At 57.5% G+C, this 21,123-nt stretch overlaps 3 protein-coding genes across 8 annotated transcripts in view; 2 read left to right on the top strand and 1 right to left on the bottom strand.

The window, feature by feature from the left end:
• The window catches only part of LGR6 (leucine rich repeat containing G protein-coupled receptor 6), an 84,794-nt gene extending 78,102 nt beyond the window's left edge, over nucleotides 1-6,692 (top strand). For all 5 annotated transcript variants that reach the window (XM_031608554.2, XM_031608555.2, XM_031608553.2 and 2 more), the window contains 8 exons: nucleotides 66-128; nucleotides 374-457; nucleotides 973-1,470; nucleotides 2,050-2,123; nucleotides 2,743-2,887; nucleotides 3,671-3,834; nucleotides 4,192-4,259; nucleotides 4,991-6,692. In XM_031608554.2, coding sequence (XP_031464414.2) covers nucleotides 66-128; nucleotides 374-457; nucleotides 973-1,470; nucleotides 2,050-2,123; nucleotides 2,743-2,887; nucleotides 3,671-3,834; nucleotides 4,192-4,259; nucleotides 4,991-5,255 — 1,361 coding nt within the window. In that variant the 3' untranslated portion in view covers nucleotides 5,256-6,692. The remainder of the gene's footprint in view (nucleotides 1-65; nucleotides 129-373; nucleotides 458-972; nucleotides 1,471-2,049; nucleotides 2,124-2,742; nucleotides 2,888-3,670; nucleotides 3,835-4,191; nucleotides 4,260-4,990) is intronic.
• A 454-nt stretch (nucleotides 6,693-7,146) lies between these two features.
• NELFE (negative elongation factor complex member E) lies at nucleotides 7,147-9,953 on the bottom strand. The gene is made up of 10 exons (XM_031608569.2): nucleotides 9,727-9,953; nucleotides 9,572-9,644; nucleotides 9,239-9,384; nucleotides 8,745-8,819; nucleotides 8,621-8,655; nucleotides 8,324-8,478; nucleotides 7,849-7,993; nucleotides 7,517-7,571; nucleotides 7,337-7,439; nucleotides 7,147-7,249 (listed from the first exon to the last, which is right to left on the bottom strand). Exons 1-10 carry the CDS (start codon nucleotides 9,799-9,801, stop codon nucleotides 7,167-7,169), a joined length of 945 nt encoding a protein of 314 aa, XP_031464429.1. The 5' UTR covers nucleotides 9,802-9,953; the 3' UTR covers nucleotides 7,147-7,166.
• Nucleotides 9,954-9,980: 27 nt separating this feature from the next.
• On the top strand, nucleotides 9,981-21,026 carry SKIC2 (SKI2 subunit of superkiller complex). Of its 2 annotated transcripts, XM_031608549.2 has the most exons (29): nucleotides 9,981-10,085; nucleotides 10,285-10,388; nucleotides 10,922-11,031; nucleotides 11,262-11,379; nucleotides 11,466-11,529; nucleotides 11,631-11,705; nucleotides 11,789-11,842; nucleotides 11,951-12,162; nucleotides 12,244-12,378; nucleotides 12,858-13,003; nucleotides 13,437-13,583; nucleotides 13,797-13,881; nucleotides 14,335-14,441; nucleotides 14,803-14,952; nucleotides 15,164-15,263; nucleotides 15,381-15,593; nucleotides 15,880-15,990; nucleotides 16,067-16,178; nucleotides 16,383-16,501; nucleotides 16,717-16,854; nucleotides 17,293-17,430; nucleotides 17,741-17,845; nucleotides 18,215-18,362; nucleotides 18,652-18,778; nucleotides 19,176-19,386; nucleotides 19,710-19,820; nucleotides 20,110-20,328; nucleotides 20,415-20,555; nucleotides 20,807-21,026. In XM_031608549.2, exons 1-29 carry the CDS (start codon nucleotides 10,067-10,069, stop codon nucleotides 21,005-21,007), a joined length of 3,720 nt encoding a protein of 1,239 aa, XP_031464409.2. In that variant the 5' UTR covers nucleotides 9,981-10,066; the 3' UTR covers nucleotides 21,008-21,026. The 2 variants fall into 2 exon arrangements, with proteins under 2 accessions (XP_031464409.2, XP_031464410.2); XM_031608550.2 differs by lacking the exons at nucleotides 19,176-19,386; nucleotides 20,415-20,555; nucleotides 20,807-21,026 and having other exon boundaries at nucleotides 20,110-20,322.
• Nucleotides 21,027-21,123: the final 97 nt, after the last annotated feature.

Raw genomic sequence — 21,123 nt, 5'->3', positions numbered from 1 at the left:
TGAGTTAACAGGATAGTAATTCTGTTGACTGTTCTGTGAAATAGGCAAACTGTACTTTGTTTTAGGGGAGGAGCCTGTGATTCGATTGAATATTGCTGAGAAACCTGGGAAACGGAAAGCCTCTGTAGGTAAGGGCTGCTTGTGAGCTGTTGTTTGGGTGCTTCCATCTAAACATGACTGCATCAGAGGGCATTGCTGAAGTATGGAGAGGAATGTGTCCTGGATCTCTGGTGACTGTAGAAATGATACAAAATTGTGGCAGCTGAAAGGTGAATTTAAGAAAATACACTTGGGAAAATTGAAGTTTGTTGTTGACTGTTCTAAAATCTTCCACCCAAGAAATTATCTTAGGAGTATTGTTTTCTCTCTGTAGCTGATGTGAGCGGCCTTCCGCTGAAGCGCAGCCTTGCAGAAAGGCTGGGGAAGAAGATCGAGGTTGACAAAGCACCAAGGAGAGGTAAAAGAGCATCTGGGTTTGCTGCACAGATTCTCTAGGCTTTCTGCTTGTTCTTTCCTGGGAGTGCTTTCTTGGCACGCTTCCTCAGGGCTTCATCACTGGAGTTTAAAGTTATTTTTCCTGCCTTGTTTTGAAACATGAGCCTGGAGCTGGAATTTACACAGCATCCCTGGTTTGTTCTGTTCTGTAGTTCAAGGCATGAAGTCTCTGAAGGAGAGACTGGGACAGAGTAGTGCTCAAATGGGTAATAACTAGATATTACACCTGTTTTCCCCTTTTTCCTTTTAATGAACTTAGACCACTTCCATAGAGCCCTAAACATTAATTTGAAAGGGGAAAAAAGGGACTGGTTTTCAGAATAGGACAGGTGACTTAGAGGAGAGAACTGCAGAGTGAAGCTGTCCTATGATGTGTTGTGAACGTCCATATTCTGTAATATTATGACAAATTTTGGATGTAAGCTCTCTTTGGACTCTCTTTTAATCTTTATGCTTCTCCTTGCTTGATGATGACAGAGAAAGGTGCCAAGCCAGCAGGAGAGATCCACGTGAAAACGCTGGAAGAGATCCGTCTTGAGAGAGCTAATCAGCGAGGAGAAACCCCAGCTGCCCCCCAGGCAGAAGGGTGCTGTAAGGTGGAGGATCCCAGCTCAGGGGTGAGGCCTTCCCCTGCAGTTCGCATCAAAACCTTCTCGGAAGCCCTGGCTGAAAGGAAACACAAACGACTGGAAGAAGAGAAACAAAAAGGAGAAGAGTTGCTTACTGAGAAGAGAGCTGAGGGTGAGCGTAAGAAGCAGAGAATTCTCCCTCCATCTGTGCCTGGTAAAGTGAAATTGGAAGAGCCAGCACGTAAAATCAAGCCTTTGGAAGAAGTGCATATTAAAACCTTGGAAGAAATCAAGCAGGAGAAAGCTCTGCGGATGCAGCAGAGTGGGGAAAATGTTTCAGCTGCAGCAGCACAGCCTGGGCCTGCCCCTGCAGGGAGGAAGTTGTTGTGGATCACAAAGCTAGCAGGTAACGAGGTGCTTTGCTGTCTGCTTCCCTTGTCAAGCAAATTGAGTTTGCTTAGAATTCCCATGGCTTTTTTTTTTTTAATAACAAAATGTAAAGGCAAGAAGTGCCGGGATGTCCATCCATATATTTTTCTATTAAATCCATGGTGTCTGCCTGCATTTCCCTCTGAAAAACTGACTCGCTGTGAGGCTTCATAGTTCAATTTCTCTTGTACTTTTTTCCTGCCACATGTTTTTGGTGTGGAGTCTTCTGTGTGTTGAGTCCAAGGCTACCTTCATCTTTGGCACATGTTGCTTAATATGTAAATGTGTTTGTAAAGCATGGATTGACTCATTGTGGGGGCCAACCTCTGTCAGAAAGGTCAGGGGAGTGAGTTATTCACTGGGGAGGTGACAGAGGCTTTGTGAAGAGACAGTGCAGGGAGGAGGTAAGGGCTTGTATGCTGTATAAACTGTGTTGTTGCCTGTCTCTGTGCCTTGTTATTGAATGTGAGGAAATGAGCAGATGGAGGAAACATGGGCACTCAAGTTTCTTTATATGCTTGCTGTTGACCAAGTTTTTTTTTTCCTTGTTTTAAAGCACCTGGAAGAGAAGAGAAGAAGACTGCGGAATTGAGCAGGGCTTCTCCCAAAGCTGTCTCTGCACCTGCAGAGGTGAGTCCTTTCTGAAGATGGACACTGACACAATTTCTTAACATGTTGTCATGTCTTACTGCTCACCATGTGCCACCATCCTGAATACATTCCTACCTTCGTGCCTTTGGTGAAGAGCTGCAGCAAAGTTTCAATCCTGCCACTTTCAATAGCTTTTCCAGACAGCACTGTTCTCCTCAAACTCTGAGTTAATCTGATTGTACCTGGCAATGAGGCAGTAACCCTGCTGGCACCAGGTACAACTTGTGAGGTTAGTGAGGAGTGCATTGGATACAAAAAGGCCATGGCTTTGAGTTCAATGAAACCTGCGTGCAGGTGAATGCTGCGTAGGGAAACAGGAATGGCTTTCTGTTGCTCAAAAAGAATGTGGTAGATAGCAGCTACAGCATTATGCTGATTTAAAGAAGCTTGCTTTGTTGTGAATTGCACACTTCTGAAACAGTATTTTCATAGCAAAGCATGGATCTTTTTATGGGCAGACATTTATGGAAAGAAATGTCAGTGATCCAAGTGATAGTAATGTACTGTTCCAGGTGGAGCCATTTTGGAAATATTGCCAATCTGATTTTCTTAATACATTCTCCCTGGTGTTCTTATTTTGTGCTTTATTTCTTTTTAGCCCTCGGATCAGAGTACACCAAATTCTAAAGCTCAAGTGAAGAGCCTTGAGGGGACAATAAAGGAGAAGCCACAACTGAGACAGCCAGACAAGCTGAAGAAGGAAGTGGCTGCTGTGCCATCTGCTGCTGAAGAAACAGTCAAAGGTAAAAGTCCAGAGTTTAGCAATCCTGAATCCACCCTGGCTTAAGGGTCAGCTTATCAGCTTGCAAAGACATTGGCAAAATCTCAGGAAGATGGGAGACTGTATTTCCAGGGAAACCATCAGACCAACCTCAGGAACAGAAAACTATAAGTGTTGGGTGCGAGGTGGTCCTCAGAAGTAAAGAGATATGAGGACAGTTCTCACGGTGGGTGCATGCCATTGCTTAGTGCTAGAAGGGGAAATACTTATTTTCTTGGTTCACTTGTGTTCCTTCCAGCCAGACTTAAGCTTGAGAATGGGAGAGAGACACAATGGCACTGCAACTGCAGACTTGCACACGTGATAAGCAGCTGAATGCATTTTTGGTTCTGTTGTGGCTTGCACAGCGTTTGGTCCCACCCTTATGTCTGTTTGTAGCTGCTGCTTTTTCCTTTCTCTAGAGGGACCAAGACTTTAAATATGGAATTAGTCCACATTTGTGAATTTTGTTGGACTTCATAGAGTGAAGAAAAGTATTGCTTTCTCCTGGGATTGCTGCATGGCTGCTTCCCTTGTCCTGGGTTATTATGTGGTGTATCTATGCAGTGTCTTTGTTCCTTTGATTGGACTGTAGGTAGGCAGTGTTTACTTTGTGAAAGATATTGCTGAGAACTGAAGAAAGAGCAGTGTAACTTTACTGGCCAGATATATTTAACTGTGTGTAAGGGCTGTGGGAATGATAGGAGAGCCTCTGGGTTCTCTCTCGTGGCACAATTGTACTAGCTCTCTCTTCCTCTTACTGTAGCAAAGTGCAAGGTGTGTGTGAAGCCTTCAGACAGCAAAGGCAGCACCCCCACGAAGCGGGCACTGAAGCGGAAGGCTGCTGAGATCTCTCCCTCTGCTGTGGCAGCCGTGAAACCTCTGAGTAGCACTGAAACTGAGGAGCCTCCAGCTAAAAAAGCAGCTTTGGTAAGGAGGGGGGGAGGCATCAGTCAAACTTGTACTGAGATACAACTCCTGTAGAAAGTGTGGAGAACTGAAACGTTCTGCAGGTTTTCTTTCAAAGCAGTTGCTGTGTGCGGGATGCTGGATGAATGGCAGTGTGTGCACAGTGCTCTGCAGTCCTGTGATTCCTCTGTGGTGTGAAGGACTTTGTCCATTAATGCTGTGCCATTAAAAAGACCCGAGGTGCTCTGTAGCTTTCACGTTGGGGTTAACATCTTTCAGGAGCTCTGTGTTGGGTTAAGGCTCAGCAATGCTGAAGGAGAAGCACTGTGGAGGAAGGATCTCCTGAGGAATCATTGACTCTGTCTTGCTTCTTCCCAGACTGCTGCTCCAGCCCTGCCAGAGGACAGCCTGCTCACCAAGCCTGGCGTAGAGAAACCCCCCAGCAGGTGATGACCACAGCTTCTTCTTTTTCTTAAACAGCTTGTCTTTCCATGAGCCATAAGTTCTTCCACGTGTGGGAAAGATAAGGGGGTTGAGATAAAGAATGCCAAAATCCAGTAAAAGAATAAGTCATCTCAAATAATTTTCTAGCAACTAGCAGAAATGATTATTTAGATGATTTTCTTAAAATGCTGCAAGTTGGTACAGCTCTCCAGTGTGTTCTTGGATTATCTGAATGCTGAGGTGTGAGGTGAAGTGATAAATGAGTTGTCCTACACGTGTTGGTCCTCAAGAATGCCACCTCAGCTAACAAACACTAAGATCTTTTGAGAGAGCAGAGAGAGGTGATGGATGGAAGTCAGCTCCTTGGACTTGAGAGCAAACTCTGCTGAGCACATTGTGGGCAAAAGAACTAAATTAGTAAACAGATATTTGCAGAGATTGACTTAATGTTTTTCCAGTCAGTCTAGCAAAGGTGGCAGAGCATCTCTGGCTACAGAAGTGGAGCTGTGTTTGCTGGCCCTCAGTTTCAGTGTTCTCACAGATAAATCCCTACACTGAAAAACAACCTTGTTAGTGTATGGGCTCTGCAGGCACTCCTGTGTTAACGATTGGCAATCCCTGTGTACGTTAGAGGTGTAGGAGGGGTAACTGGTTTTAAGTGCTGGTCAGCAGAAAATGCATCTCCAATTGAAAAATGTTGTGTACTGATTGTTCTCTTCCTTGTTCTCCCAAGCCTTGAACTGCATCTGGGAAGCCAAACAGACTCTGTGGAGCAGTCAGAGGACTCGAGTTCAGCTTCAGCTTCTTCACAGTCAGTGGCCAAAGCACAGCAGCTGAGCTCCACGGGGGCTGGGAAGGCGCCCTTATCTGTTGAAGATGACTTTGAAAAGCTAATCTGGGAAATCTCAGGAGGGAAACTGGAAGCAGAAATTGACTTGGACCCAGGGAAGGATGAGGATGACCTCCTTCTTGAACTTTCTGAGATGATTGACAGTTGAACTGCACAGTCTTATGGCATATAAAAAAAATTAAAACTTTTTTTTTTTGTTGGATACCCCAGGGTGATACTTTTTCTGAAGAAGGCTTCACAATGAGTCTTAAAGCACAGTTGAACTGGTAAAAATTGGCAGTCTGCATTCCGTTGTCCTGAGTTTTCCTGCTGGTCAGAGTTGAGGTCCTGTGCATCCATTCCCTGATCCTGGTTGGTTCCTTTCAGCAGCAAGAGGAGAAAGCAGTTCTGTGACTCAGCCCAGAAGGATGTCCATCTGTGTGCTGCAGTGGCTGTGAATTGATCTACTGATTCAGTGATACTCTGAAGGCTTAAACCTAAAGATTCTTCCTTCCTCGTCCCTTGGCCATGCTCAGCGTTGGGTGCAGCTGGAAGCTTTGGTGTTCCAATTTATTGGGCAGTTGCTGTGTCTAGCCTGGAGTTCTGCCAGCTCGTTTTGTTTGTGTATGCTTTTGTTTTGAATTGAATCCTTTAAGGCAACTTCATGACGTGGAGGGGTGGGAGGGAGCAGAATTATTCTGGTATTTTGGACCAAATGTGCCACCAAGGATGAGGGGTCCACCCCTCCCTTCCAGTTCTCAGCAGTGATACAGCATCAGTGTGAGAAGCAGGAGCTGCACACTGCAGCTGCATTACTCTCACTCCCTTTTTCTTTTACCGTACTTTCAGTGCATTCTGGTAAGAACGGGATGCTGGGGCGAGCAGTCTGTATTCCTCCGGTCCGCAGCAGGTGGGGCTGTTGAGGATCGGTAGCAGTGCCTCTTGGCTTCCAGAACTGCTCCCTGTGCTGGGGCTGGAGCTGCTGCAGCACCGGATGCTGTGTGAGAGGGCAGCAGGGAGCAACGTGCAGCTGTGACCCTGCAGGGACATCTGGGATGGCTGTGCTGTGCCCTGCCTCTGCTCAGTGTTTTACCTAGCAGATAACTTTGGAATTATTTTTTTAACTTGTAGCAGAACTTTAGGCTTTTCCTACTGTGAGGTGTGATGCCATAGGGGCCCCCAGGTATTTGCTGCGGGCAGAGGAGTATCAGTTGTTGAGTTTATTGTAAATACTTTATTTCTGTAAGACAGCACATGTGCTTTGATGTCCCACAGCAATGTCTCAGCTCAACGTGAGCAGAGTGCAGCCATGCTGGGCCTGCTGAGGGCAGCGCTGTGGGCACAGTGCAGCCCTGGGCTGGCTGAAGGAAGCCACAGTCAGCTGTTGTGATTCAGCAGAAGATTTTGTGATTTTTCTGCTGTCAGCCTTCGCCTCTGGGTGGGATTCTGCCCACTTTGTGAATGCCATTATTGTTACTGTAAATATTTTATCTTTTCATTTTATATTTGCCTTCTATTTAAGATATTGTATGAACGTAGTCAGGCTCCTCTGTTTGCGCCAGCAGCTCTCAGCTGTGTTTTTAAATAAAGCTGGCACAGGACAGCAGTGCTGTACGTCTGTCTGCGGCTCTCAGATGGAGCAGGAAGGCAACCAGGGATGGTGCTCATCCACTATCCCAGCACTTTCTGATTTCCCAGCAGTGCTGCTGCCACTGGGGTTACTGTTGTGCTGCCATTATTGCTCCATGGAAAGAAACGAGCTCTAGCAGCACCTTCTCTCACTTATTTGGTTCTAAAACCTTCAGCTGCTGTTGGCTGTGTCACATTCTGTGCAGTGTGAATCTTTCTGAGAGAAACAACGGAACTGTGGGGGCCGGGAGGAATTCACAGAGCTGTGCTGCTGAGAGCAGTGCCAGGCAGCCCAGCATGCTCAGGACCACAGCCAGGTGAGGCTGGCAGTTGAGTTATGGGTGGGTCACAGCTGATCACCACTCAGCCTCTCCCATCACAACCACCTGCGTCCTGCAGTCCCCCATCCCCATTCTCACCCTGTCACACCATTGCTGTGTGCAGTAAACCTTTATTGCCCCCCGAAGAGGTCCTCATTGTACACCACCTGCGCCCGCTTGTCACGGTGTGAGCCCTTTGCACTGTTCTTCACCGCTGTGGGGGCACAAGATGGGGGCAGGGACTCAGCACTGCTGGCACCCCCACACTGTCCCTGTGTCCCCCAGTGCCCCCCCAGCTCACCCAAGGATCCCCACAGCGATTTCCCGGTGGCAGCATCGAGCAGTGGCTGTTTGCGGGCGATGCTGACACGGAGCTGCACGTCCTGCACCACGGCACCGTTCAGCTGTGGGGGGGGACAGGGGGTCAGCACTTGGGAGCACCCCATGTATCCCCCCACAGCTCCCACACAGCAGCACCCACCTCAGCCATGGCCTGGTCAGCTGATTCCATCTTCTCGTAGGTGACAAAGGCGCAGCTGCAGTGGGGGTGAAGTCAGCACAGCTCCACCCCAACAGCCTCACCCCGTTCAGCACCACCGCCCAACAGATGCACCCACAAATCAATGACCACGCCCTCAGACCCTCTGCCCATCCCACCCCCCTCCACTCCTCAGCCCTCCCTTAGGCCCACCCATGACCACATCCACACGCCCTTAGCTCCGGCCCCACCCAACCCCGTAACCCCACCCCACCATCGACTCCATGGCCACGCCCTCCCACCCGGCCCCGCCCCCTGCCCGTGGCCCCGCCCACTTGCGCGGGCTGTCCAATGAGAGGTCGATGATGGCTCCGAAGGGCGCGAAGGCGCTGCGCAGCAGCTCGGGGCTCAGCTCTGCTCCGTGCACATACAGCGTGTTGCCCTTCCGCGGGGAGGGGCGCTCAGGGAACGAGTCGGAACCTGGGGGCACCGTGGGGGCACCTGAGGGGCGTCCCCACATGGACACCCCAATAGAACCCCCAATCCCAATGGGACACCAACAACAGAACGCTCAAACGGGATCTCAACCCATCCTCAGTGGGAACCCCCCAGTAAGACCCCCATCATGTGACACCCCCATAAACCCACCCCCAACCGGACATCCCCCAACACCAGGGGCCTTTGTATGGAGAGCACCCCCAAACAAACCCCCAGAACCACCGCAGGACCCCCTAGAAACCAACAAGAGCCCCTTAACTCCCCCAGGATTTAGCCCCCCTCCACCCCCCGGATTTGAGAACCCCCCCCTACGCCTGAAAGCTGCCTCGCGCTCGCGGCCGCCCCGCTCCTCAGGCTCCGGCTCCTGCTCCCAGTCCAAGCGGCGGTCTCGCTCCCCCCGCTCAGGGGGGTCCCCACGTCCCCCCCCGGCTTCAGGCTCCCGCAGCCGCTCACTGGCACTGACAAAGCTGGGGGGGGAGGGGAGCAAAATAAACACAGAGAGTGGGCACAAATATGGGGGTGGGGGTGTACATAAGTATAGGGAACAAAATAAAGGGATGGGAACTCCAAATAAAGGGGTGGGGGCAATAAATGGGGGGTGGCACTCACCTCTCATAGAGTGATTTTCTCTGGGGTCGCCGTGACTGCAGGGGTAGGGGAGGTTACAATGGGATCCCTGCTTTGGGTATCCTGCCCCCCCCTCAATAACCGTGCCTCCCTGCCCCCCCAGTACCTCAGGGGTGTCATCGTCAGCCGAAACGCTGCGCTGGAAGGGCTGGAAGGTGGGGGCCGGGCCCTTCTCGGGGTCCTGGGAGGGGTATAAAGAATAAAGAGGCATGGGGAGAGGGGTAATGGGGGGAATTTTGAGTGGGTTTGAGGAATATGGGGGGGGCTGGGTAGGATTAGGTGGAGTTCAGGGGGCATTTGGAAATTCGGGTGGGATTTGGGTGAAAATAAGGAGGATTTGGGGGCAAAATGAAGAAGATTTGGGTGTTTTTGTCGGACTTACGAGGCAGTGAGGGGCTTTGTGGGATTTGGGGTGTTCCTGTAAGATTTGGCAGACAATGGGGGGGATTTGTGGAACTTGTGGTGTTTTTGGGAAGTTTTTTGTGAAATTTTGATTTTTCAGGGCTGTTTCCATAGGATTTGGGGTGAGTTCTGTGTGGGCTCTGGGGGCACTCTGCCTCTGGGGGGTTTTTTGGAGAGGTTCATCTTCACACTCCTCACCTTCAGCTTCCCCTCCAGCGTACGGGAGCGTTTGAAGCCCGAGTTCTTGGTCTCGGCCTTGATGGCACTGATGGCACCAGACTTCACCAGCAGCTTGGCTTGCTCGGTGGCCGTGGCAGTGTCCACCGGGGGCTGGTCCGACATGGCTGCGGTGGGGGGACTCAACCTCACCCCTCCCAAAATAAAAACAAACCCCGCCCCCCCAACGCCCTCCCCAGATCCCATCCCCACATTAACCACGCTTCCCCCCACCGCAAACCCCCCGCATCCCCAAGGCCTTGAGGGGCCCCAAGCCTCTCCGATTCCCTCAGGGCCCCCCCCACCCCGACTCACAGCGCTTGATGCCCCCCTGACTGCTGGGCCCGGTGTTACTCTGCTGCTTCTTCAGCGCCAGCAGCGCCTTTTTCTGCGGGGAGACGGCGTTCAGGGGGTGGGAAGGGGGAGCAATGAGGGGCCGTTGGGGGGTCCGGGTGGGTCCAGGCCGACACCTTTTTACGCAGTTTGGCGAAACGCTTCTGTAGGGCTTCCTCCTCCTCCGTCAGCCCCGGCGGCAGCGTCAACATGTCTGGGAATGGAGGATCCGGGGGAGGCTCTCAGAAGGCGCGGGGAGCGTTGGAGGTCCGGGGCAGCCCGGTCTCCCTGACAACGGCTGCAATGCCGCACTTCTTCCGCTCGGCTGCAGCACTTCCGCTCGGCATCCGGAACTTCCGCTCGGCATCCGGAACTTCCGCTCGGCATCCGGAACTTCCGGTCAGCAGCCGGAACTTCCGCTTTGCGCTGAGGGCAGAGGGGAGCGCTTCCGGGTCAGCGCCCGGCGGAGCAGTGGGGATGGAGCTGGAGCGGATCGGTGGGGCTGGGGGCGTTTGTGGGAGGGCCGTGGGGTCTGTAATGTGGGAGGGGCGGATCTGTGGATCCTGTGGGGGTTGTGAGGACTTGTGGGGCTTGTGGGGCCTATGGAGGGCCCTCTGTAGGGTTTGGAAGGGAGGCAGCGTTCTGTGGAGCTCTGATCCTCTTCTGTATTTTTTCGCCCCTTTCCACCCCTCCAGTGCTGCCGCCCCCCGGGCCCCTGCACCTCCCCCTGGCACTTTTGGAACTGGGCTGTGCCGGGCGCTGCGAACTGCTGCCGGGTCCCGCCCCCCCCCGCAGCACGGTGAGTCCCTCCTGGACACCGTCTGACCCCTACGTAGCCTCTGCCTCCTCTCCCCCCCCTCCGTTCTCCTCCTGACAGCCCCTCAGGCCCCCTCTGAGCTCCCTAAAGAGCGTTGTGAAGCCCCCTCCCAGGGATCCTCCTGACCCCACCCTTGAGCCCCTGACCCCCTCAGATCTCCTCTTACTTCACCCAAGAGACCCCCCTCCCAGACCCCTCTAACCCAGGAACCTTCCTGATCCCTCCTCCAGACCCCTTCTAATCTTCCCCCACCAAGGATTCTCTCTGACTCCCCCAGAGGACCCCCAAAGGGGCACCCCCAAACCCCAGGCCCCCTCTTGCTCCTCCCAAAGGATTCTCCCAAGCAACTCTTCCAGTCCCCTTGAATCCCCCTAAAGGACCCTTTCAGATGCCCCACCCACAAGAAAACTCTGCCAAGGGACTCCCCTAGGTACCCTCTGATCCACCCTAAAGGACTCCCTTTCCTCCCTTGGAATCCTCTAAGTGACCCCTCGTGCCCCCACCTCCCCCCCCAGCTCCCCCAGGGCCTCCCGCCCTTCACTCCTCCCCTGACAGCGGAGTTGGAGCAGCGCTTCCTGGGGACCCCCTCCTGGCTGCCCCCCCACCACCATGAACGGGCTCAGAGGTATGGGGGGGGCACTCATAAGGGGAGTTGTTGGAGTGCAGCGCGGATATTTGAGGGGGGGGGGGCTCTGAGGATGGGGGGGGAGGCGCTTATAGTGGGGGAACATTGGGGCAAAATACCTGGGGAGCTCCAGACTCGTCAGGAGTTTCTGATTCTTCAGAGGGGCTCTGAGGGGGAAGGCAGACTGTGGGGGGGGGCTCTCCAACTGTTTTTGCCTCCCACCCCCCCAGGCGCTGGACGCGGGTGCCCACCCCCCGGGCACTGTTTGTGTTGGAGCCAACCCCGGTGCACAGCAGCGTGCGGGCGCTGCGGGACCCCGGCACGGGGGCTCTGCAAGGCTTTGTTGAGGTGGGGGAACACTCATTAACTAATTGGGGGCTAGGGGTTGGCATAGTATAAGACCCCCCTCACACTGCCCTTTAACCCCCACATAGGAGCTGCATGAAGATTCGGGGCTCACCTCTTCCCCAGACACCAGCAACGTCCCCCAGTGGGAAGGTGGGCACCCTCAACCCCCCACGCTTTCAATACCTGCTGCCTCCCTTTTTCTGTGACCCCTAAAGCTGACCCTTATGCTCCCCTTTTTGTAACCCTCCCAGGTGGTTTGGAGGAACCCCCCCTGGAGTTGCTCCACACCCAGGGGCCAAATGAAGAGGATTTGGACCTTGAAAATGGTACAGAACTGCCAGGGGGGCTATTTAGGAGGTGCCCTTTCCTTCGTTTTATTATTTCATTGTGTCTTCCCTCCCAACTTCAGATTTACTGACCATCCCCCCCGGGCTGAAACGTGGTGTTGAGTTTCAGGCCAGAGGTAGGGAACAGCGAGGAGGACCTCCTTCTCAACCCCCAAATCTGTGCCCCCCCCTGCAGCACACCGAGCCCCTCCCACCTCACTGTACTCTCCTTTAAAAACAAACAGCCCCCGGAGCCCGGGGGGGGGCACCATCACTCTGTAGCGTTTTGGGGGCGTTGGATTCCTTGGAGTTGGGGGGGGCAGAAGAAGAGGAGAAAAAAGAAGGGGAGGGTGCTGGGGGGGGTGCCCCCTCTCAGCAGCCCGCTGACAAAGGAGGGGTGCCTTCCCCCACACCCCCTCTGCGCCGTGCCGACAGCCTGGAGGAGCTGGTGATGGGGGTAGGTGGGGGGGACAGAGGGTGGAAATAAGGGGGTCCTGCAGCCCCCCCATGCTGAAAGCCTACCCCCCCACACCCTCAGGAGGTGCTGGTGACCCCCACCACAGCCACCCCCCCTGTGCCCCCGCAAAGCGAGGAGGAGGAGTGGGCGGTGGAGGAGGACTGCAGTGTCCCTGTGGAGGACTTTGAAGCGAAGATCCCAGATCCAGCATTCAAGGTGGGGACGGGGGCAAAATGGGGAAGGGGGAGCAGGGGTTGCCCTGGGAGGAGACTTTGGGGAAGCAGGGGCAGTTAGGGGGATCTGGGGACTTGAGGGATGTAGGGGGTGGTTTAGGGGAGTATCTGTGGATGAGTTGGAGGTCCTGAGTGGAGCTCATAGAATGGGGTGATTTGTGGGGGTGTCCTTGGTGGGTATGGGATTGTGGAGGGGGTTGGGAGTTTGGGGGTATCTGGGGCGATTTGGGGGAACTTCTGGGGTTTGAGGGGCCATTGTGGTGTGATGTGGGGTCTGGGGTCAGTGTGGGGGTCGGGAGGGCTTGTAGATATTGGGGTTCCATGAGCATCCAGGATTGCCAAGGTGTGGGGTTCCTCTATTGGGGCTGCCACGGTTTGGAGTCCTTGGGTTTTGGAGTCCCCACATTGTGTTGAGGGTTTCGGGGTCCCCCCCTTTTTGGTCCTCACCCCCCCCTCCTGCAGTGGCCGTTCCGCCCTGACGCGTTCCAGCAGCGCGCGGCGCTGTGCCTGGAGCGGGGGCAGTCACTGCTGGTGGCTGCTCACACCTCTGCTGGCAAAACTGCCGTGGCCGAATACGCCATCGCATTGGCACGGCGACACATGACACGGTGAGGGGTGCCCAAAAGTTGGGGAGGGGGTGGCTGGGTAGAGGGGTGAGCCCATACTGGGGGTCCTGAGCCCTTTCCTTGGGTCGCTGAGCCCGTTCTGGGTGTCCCTCCATCTCTTCCTCTGATCTCTGGGGGTTCCTGGACTGTTTTCAGGGTTCCAACTCCTTCCTGTGGTCTCTGGGGGGGCCCCAACCCCTTTCTGGTGTCCCTGATCCCTTCCTGGGGGTCCCCAGCCCTTTCCTAGGGTCTCTGGGATTCTCCAATCCCTTCCTGCAGTCCCCAGCCCCATTCTTGGGGTCCTTATGGGATTCCTGAACCCTTCTTGTGTTCCCCAGACCCTCACTGGGTTCCCCCTGGGGGACACTGAGCCTTTTCTGTGGTCCTGGGGGGATCCTCGACCTGCTCTGTGTCGCTGACCCCTCGTGCCCCCCAGGGCCATCTACACGTCGCCCATCAAGGCGCTCTCCAATCAGAAGTTCCGCGACTTCAGGGCCACCTTTGGGGATGTGGGGCTGCTGACAGGGGACGTCCAGCTGCGCCCTGATGCCTCCTGTCTCATCATGACGACTGAGATCCTGCGGTGAGCCCCAAATGTCCCCAAAAAAGCGTCCCCAATATCCCCAAAATTGTTCCAAAAGCAGCTCCAAAAGTGGCACTGAAACCATCCACAAACTGCCCAGCACTGCCCTCAAGCAGACCCAAAAGCGACCCCAATTCCCCTCAAAATCCCCACCCCCCAAAATAACCTTGAACCCCTAAAAAACCCTGAACCCCCAAATCCTCCCCCCCCCAGCTCAATGTTGTACAACGGCTCTGAGGTGCTCCGTGAGCTGGAGTGGGTCATCTTCGACGAGGTGCACTACATCAACGATGCTGAGGTGGGGCTGAGGGGTCCCCAAAAAACGGGGGAGGTCCTTGGGTGCTGAGGAGGGTGGGGTACCATTTTTATAGGGAAAAGTGGGACTTGGGGGGGGTGGGTGAGATGGTTAGGAGGGAATTTGGCATTCTCTGGGGTGGGGGGTTTGTTTATGTGGGTCTGAAGTGTTCTAATGGACCTTAGGGTCATGTGGGGCCATAGGCTCCTGTGGGACTGTACCATTTTCTACTGCCTGGGGGAGGGAGGGGGCTGTGTGGGTCTTGTGGGGGGGTCCCCTGGGGGGTCTTAGGGTCATTTGGGGAGGGAGGCTGTTTGAGACATTGGGGATGCTGTAGGGTGTTGTGGGTCTGCACCATGTGCTGCTGTAGGGTGGGACTCTGGGAATGTGGGATGCCATGGGGGGTCCTGGTGGGTCCGGGGGCTCCGGTGGGGGTCCCATATCCTGCCCCCCCAGCGCGGCGTGGTGTGGGAGGAGACGCTGATCCTGCTGCCTGAGCACGTGGGGCTGGTGCTGCTCAGTGCCACCATCCCCAATGCCCTCGAGTTCGCCCAGTGGGTCGGGTAAGGGGCTGTGGGGTAGGGGGGTTGCTATGGGGCTGTGGGGGTCTGTGAGGGGCTCTGGGGTGGTCATGGGGCTGGGAGGGGTCTGTGGATGATTGTGAGGGCTGGGGGTGGTTGTGGGGCTGGGAGGTACACAGGGGGCTATGGGGTGGTTGTCGGTGGGTCATGGGGGGGTTCTGGGGCTGGGGGCTGCGGAAGGCTTATAGGTGGTTGTGAGAGGGTCTGGGAGGAGGAGGGGGACTGCAGGGTGTTGTGGGGTGGGTGTGGGGTTAAGAGGATGGTCATCCAGGGGGCTGTGGGGTGTCTGTGGGGGAGCTGTGGGGTATTTCCCCCATGCCCCCCCCCTCTGTCTCTCCCACAGCCGCACGAAGCGGCGCCGCCTGCGGGTGCTGAGCACACGGCAGCGCCCGGTGCCCCTCGAGCACTTCCTCTACACCGGGGGCGGTGGTCCCCCCTCACCCCGAGATCTCTTCCTGCTGCTGGATGCACGGGGTGGCTTCAGCACCCAGGGGTGAGCCTCACTGTGCCCCATAGTGCCCTACAGCCACTCCGCAGTGCCCCCAGCCAGCCATTGTCGCCCTGTAGATTCCAACAGCCACCCCATAGCATCTCATGGTGCCCTGCAGTCACTCTGTAGTGCTCTACAACCATTTAATGTTTACCCGTGGTGCCCTACAAGTGTTCCCACAGCACTGCCCCATAGTGCCCCATGGCTCCCACAGGTACTACGCAGCGGTGGAGGCACAGAAGCAGCGGGCGAGCAAACACGCACAGAGCTTTGGGGCCAAACAGCCCCACGGGGGGGGCAGCGGCCCCGGGCAGGTGAGGGGGGCCCAAATGGGGTGGGTGGGTCTCTTTTTGGGATCCTCCCATCCTGTTTTGGGCCCTCTTTTTGGGCTCTCTTGGAGCTCTTTCAGGCTCACTCCGCACTCCCCCCAGGACCGTGCCATGTGGCACTCGCTGGTGGCACTGCTGCAGGCGCAGGGGCAGCTCCCGGCTGTGGCCTTCACCTTCTCCCGCGGGCGCTGCGATGCCCATGCGGCCGCCCTGGGCCGCACTGACCTCAGCTCAGCTGCCGAGAAGGGACGCGTGCGGGGCTTCGTGCGGCGCTGCCTGGCCCGGCTCCGGGGGGGGGACCGCCGCCTGCCCCAGGTGGGGGCTCTCAGGGGCTGTTACTGGGAGGCTGTGGGGTGTGTGGGGAGTTATTGGTGCTTGGGGGCTGTTAGTGGGGGAGTTAGGGTAGGTTATAGGGAATCTGTGAGAGTCTTTGGGAACTTGAGGGGTTTTAAAGAGCCTGGGGGGCTGGAAGGGGTGTGTGGGTGGTTCGGGGCATCTTGGGGGGTTCTGTGTGGGGCTGGGAGGAGTTGTGGGGCGCTCTACGGGGCGGTGTGGGTCTGCTGTTGGTCCTGTAATTCCCACCTGTGTCATCCACCCCCAGGTGCTGCAGATGTCGGAGCTGCTGGAACGTGGCATTGGGGTGCACCATAGCGGGGTGCTGCCGCTGCTCAAGGAGGTGGTGGAGATGCTCTTCAGCCAGGGGCTGGTCAAGGTATGGGCGGTTGTGGGGCAGCTGTAGGACTGAGCCCCACTTGTGTTGCCCACCAACCCACCCCCCGTACCCCCAGCTGCTCTTTGCCACCGAGACCTTCGCCATGGGGGTGAACATGCCGGCACGCACCGTCATCTTCGACTCCATCCGCAAACATGACGGCAACAACTTCCGCGACCTGCTGCCAGGTGGGGATTTAGGGTGGGTGTGGGCAGGGCTGGGGGGTGAGCTTGTGGGGTGGGGGGACAGCTTTTGTGGTTCTAGGGTGGGTTTTAGGGTCTATGGGATGGATTTGAGGGCAGGGTTGGGGCTGCAGGGTGGGTCTGGGGGCTGTGGGATGGTTTGGGGATGTGGGGCAGGGTGAGGCTCTATGGGGCAGCCCCTCTCTCCAGGTGAATACGTGCAGATGTCGGGGCGCGCTGGGCGCCGTGGGTTGGACCGCACCGGGACTGTCATCATCCTGTGCCGAGGGACGGTGCCCGAAATGGCTGACCTGCATCGTGTCATGCTGGTGAGTGCCGCCCACAGCACCTCCTGGCACCACTTTCCTGTCTTGTGTCGTGCAGTACCGTCACCCCGCGTCCCCATCCTGGTGTCACCTCAGCATCACCCCGTGTCCACCTGGTGTCCCCTGGCTGCTTCGCCCCCATGTCTCCATTTCCTCCCACATCACCACATGCTGTCACCCCACGCAGTGACACTGCAGTGCTGTCCTTCTGCCCGCAGGGCCGCCCGTCGGGGCTGCAGTCGCAGTTCCGCCTGACGTACGGAACCATCCTCAGCCTGCAGCGCGCGGCCGCGCTCAGCGTGGAGGGGTTGATGCGCAACAGCTTCGGAGAGTTCCCCCTGCGGCGCCGCGCCGCGGTACGGGATGGGGGCACAGGGATGGGGGCACAGGGATGGGGGATGCGGCGGGAAGGGGACATGTGGGGGAATTGGAGCAGTGGGGACTTTGGGGGCGTGGGGAGGGTTGCATTGGGGATGCGCTGGGGGCACTGGGACAACAGGGGCCATTGGGATAAGGTGGGGGGTATGGGGACAATGGGGACACATTGGAGATGGAGGCATTGGGGACACTCTGGGAATGGGGGGACACTGGGAGCAATGAGTGGTGCTGGGAACACTGTGGGGTGTGGGACATGGGGGCAATAGGCACATGCTGGGGCAGTGAGGCTGGGGGGCTTTGGGGAAGTGCTGCAGTGGGGTTGCGGGGCTATTTGGGTGCTGCTTTACTTCATTTTGGTGCCATTCTGGGATATCTGGGCCATTTTGGTGCCACTTGATCCCATTTGGGGCCCCCAGGCGCAGCAGCGGCGCGTGGCTGAGCTGCAGCAGGAGCTGGCAGCGCTGGGAGAGCCCCCGCAGGAGGGAACCCTGGACGACCTCCCCCAGTACCACGAGGCCGTGCAGGGGCTGCTGGAGGCGCGGGCGGAGCTGCAGGTGGGGCCAAGGGATGTGGGGTCATGGAGGGATGGGAGGGAGGGGGCGTGGGAATGGGGGTCTGGGGACATTAGGGATGTTCCAATGGGGAAGGGGGGGGCGTGGGAATGCTGGCAGTCATAGGGAGAATCCTGGAAGAGTGGGAACTTGGGGAAATGGAGAGGCTGTGGGAGGGGGTGGGAGGGTCCTGGTGGAGCTGTGGGGTTCCTGATGTGGGGAGGTGAGGGGACATGATGGGGGGATGCTGGAGGAGGAGGCTACATAGGGACATGGGGGGGTCCTGGTGCCAACCCCCCATTTTTCCCCCCAGCGCCGCGTGGCACAGTCGGTGGCAGGGCTGAAGGCGTTGGCCCCCGGGCGGGTGGTGGTGGTCTGCACCCCCCGGCACCACAATGCGCTGGGGCTCATCCTGCAGGTACAGCCCCCACCCCAGAATGCCCCCACATTCCCCAAAGAACCCCTGAACACTCGAACGTAATCCTCAAACATCCCCAGGTACTTAAAATAGCCCCAGAATGACCATAGACCCCCCCAAAACCCCAGAATAACCCCTGAATTCCCCCATGTCCCCCCAGAATACCCCAAAGGAATGCACATCACCCCCAATCCTAACGTTCCCCAAAATAACTCCCCCCCACCCACACACCCCTCTAAGCCTCTAAAATAACCCCCAATGCCTCCCCCCCAAAAAACCAAAATGTTCCCAATCTCTCCTGCCCTCAATGACCCCCAAATGCCTTCCTTCACCTCCTGCCCCCCTATTGTGCCCCTGTCCCCCCCACAGGTGACTGCTGAAAGCGGGGGGGGCCGCACCATCACAACAATGGTGCTGAGTGAGAAACCTCCTGAGGAGGGGGGGCCGCCCTCCTCGCCCCCCCCGGACGCCCCCTACCCTGAGGATGTGCTGCTGAGCCGGCTCTTCCTGCCTGAGGGTGGGTGCAGCAGAACCCCCCCAAAAAATGGGGTAGGAGGGACTCTGGGCCAAATGAAGAGGGACTTTATGGGGGTTGGGAGGCACCTGAGGGCCTTTTTGGAGTAGGGGGCACCCGAGGAGCCCCCATAGACCCCTATGGGAGTCCCACACTCATAGGATCTGTTTTGGGGTGGGGGGCGCTGGTGGGCCTTTACTGGGGGGCTCATACCAAGCCCCAGACTCCCCTTTTTGGGGGAGGGTTTGGGGTTTCCTAAGGGTTATTTTGCCCTCCCCCCCTTCCCCTGCAGGCCCCCCCGGAGCAGCACTGGAGCAGCTGCACCCCGAGGACCTGGGGGGCATCGTGGGACGCACACTGCGGGCAAACCCCCCCCGGCTGCTGGAGGAGCTGCGGCGGAGGCAGACAGCACGGGGAAGGTGGGGGCTTTGGGGGGGCTGATGGTATTATTGGGGTCTGTGGGGGTTCCATAGGGTTAATTTTGGGTCACTAGCTAGGGGTCTCTGGCTATTGGGGTCCTTGGGTGGGTGCGGCTCTCCACTATTTGAAGGTTACTGGGGGGGACTGTATGGGTATTGGTTCCCTGGGAGAGGGCTCTTATGGATATTGGGGTCCCTGAGGGGAGGGAGGGGTGTGAATCCGCTATGGTAATCAGGGTTACTTGGGGGGGAGAGATCCTTACAGCTGTAGGGGTCCCTGGATGGGTCCATGGGAGATACTGGGTGTGGGGGGGAGGGGGGCTGTTCTGGGGCTTTTTATAGGGGGTGTCTCTGGGGGTTCTGTGGCACCTTATTCCCCCTTCATCTCCTCCTCCAGGAAGGACCCCCCCAGCCCCGAGCTGCTCTCAGCCCTGCAGGAGCTGCTGCGCATGGCAGGGGGGGCTCCGGGGGGGCTGCCCCTGCTGGACCCAGTGGGAGCCCTGCAGCTGCGAGACCCCCCTGCTGTGGAGGCAGCTGCCCGTGCCCGAAGCCTGGGGGCGGCCCTGGGGGGGTTTCGCTGTGTGCACGGCCCCCGCTTTCCCCAGCTGGTATGGGGGTGAGGGGGGCAGGTCATTTTGGAGCTCTTTTGTGGGATCATTTTGGTGTCTTTTGGGGTTGTTTTTTGGGATCCTTTGGTGTCATCTTGGGATCATTTGGGGTGCTTTGTGCTATCTGGGGGGCTGATTTGGGTCACTTTGGGGCCATCTTGGCGCTGTTTGGGGGATCATGTGGGGTTGTTTCTGTGCGATTTGGCCCATTGTGGGGACATCTGGATCTCTGGGTTCACCTGTCCCTATTTGTATCCATTTGGGGGCTGTATGCTCCCTTTTTGTTTTGCCATTTGCTCCACCTGGGGCTGTGTGTCCTGCAGTACTCGCAGTTTGCTGCCCGGCGCCGGTTGGAGGCACAGGTGGAGCAGCTCCAGTACCAGCTGTCGGATCGCTCCCTGCTGCTGCTGCCCGAGTACCGCCAGCGCCTCGGCGTGAGTGTCCCCAGCGCCCCCTGCGTGGCCCTCGTGTCTCTATGGGTTGACCTGATGGCTCTTTGCCCCCATAGACTTACATGGGTTGACCTGATGGCTCTTTACGCCCATAGACTTGCACGGGTTGACCTGATGGCTCTTTACGCCCATAGACTTGCACGGGTTGACCTGATGGCTCTTTACGCCCATAGACTTGCACGGGTTGACCTGTTGGCTCCATGTGCTCAGTGGGTTGACCTGTTGCTGTCACGGGGTCTCTGTGGGACTGACCCCCAATTTCTCCCCACAGGTGCTGCAGGCTCTGGGCTACGTGGCCGAGGGAGGTGCGGTGCAGCTCCCCGGGCGTGTGGCGGCACTGCTGAGCTGCCACGAGCTGCTGCTGACCGAGCTGCTGCTGGGCAACGTGCTGAGCCCGCTGCGCCCCGAGGAGGTGGCCGCGCTGCTGTCCTGCACCGTGCACCCAGGCCGGGGCGAGCCGCCCCCAAAACTGCCTCCCAACCTGCAGCGGGTATGGGCGCTGGGGGGGCTGGGGGCTCTGGGGGCCCCGTGGGGCTGCTGGAGGCTGAGCGGAGCTCCGCGGGGCTGCGTCCGCAGGGCATGGAGCAGATCCGCGCCGTGGCCGAGCGCGTGGGGCGGCTGCAGGAGGAGTGGGGGCTGCCCCAGAGCGCCGAGGACTACGTGGGGCAGTTCGGCTTCGGGCTGGCCGAGGTCGTGTACGAGTGGGCACGCGGCATGGTGAGCCTCCCGGACCCCCGACGTCCTCCAGCCCCACCCGACCCCCACAGACACCCCGGAGCCCCGTGGACCCCCCGACCCACACAGCCCCCCATTCCCCTCTGGACTCCCCATTACCCCAAGGCATCCCCCGTCCCCCCATTCCCCTTTGGGATCCCCCCATTCCCCACGGCCCCCGGGCCGCCACGGCCGCTCCGTTCTGCTTCGGCCCTCGTTCCCCCTCCCCCCCTTATCCCCCGTTTCCCCCGCAGCCCTTCGCCGCTCTGGCCGCCCTGGCTCCGCTGCAGGAGGGCGCGGTGGTTCGCTGCATTCAGCGCCTGGAGGAGCTGTGCCGGGAGCTGCGCCGCGCCGCGCGCATGTTGGGCGACCCGGGGCTGGCGGCCACCATGGAGGCGGCGAGCGGCTGCATCAAGCGGGACATCGTCTTCGCCGCGAGTCTCTACATCCAATAAAGGCCGCGGGGCAGCGCTGCGCTCCGTCCTTCCGCGCTCGGGGCACGGCGGGTGGGGACGGCGCGGCCAACGGGGGCGAAGCGGGGCGGGGCGGAGCGGCTCCCGGTGCTGTGAGC

This window comes from Phasianus colchicus, chromosome 25, assembly GCF_987193195.1.
Source record: "Phasianus colchicus chromosome 25, bPhaCol1.hap1.1, whole genome shotgun sequence".
In the NCBI taxonomy this organism is placed as follows: Eukaryota; Metazoa; Chordata; class Aves; order Galliformes; family Phasianidae; genus Phasianus; species Phasianus colchicus.
This window is presented reverse-complemented; position numbering and strand designations above follow the sequence as displayed.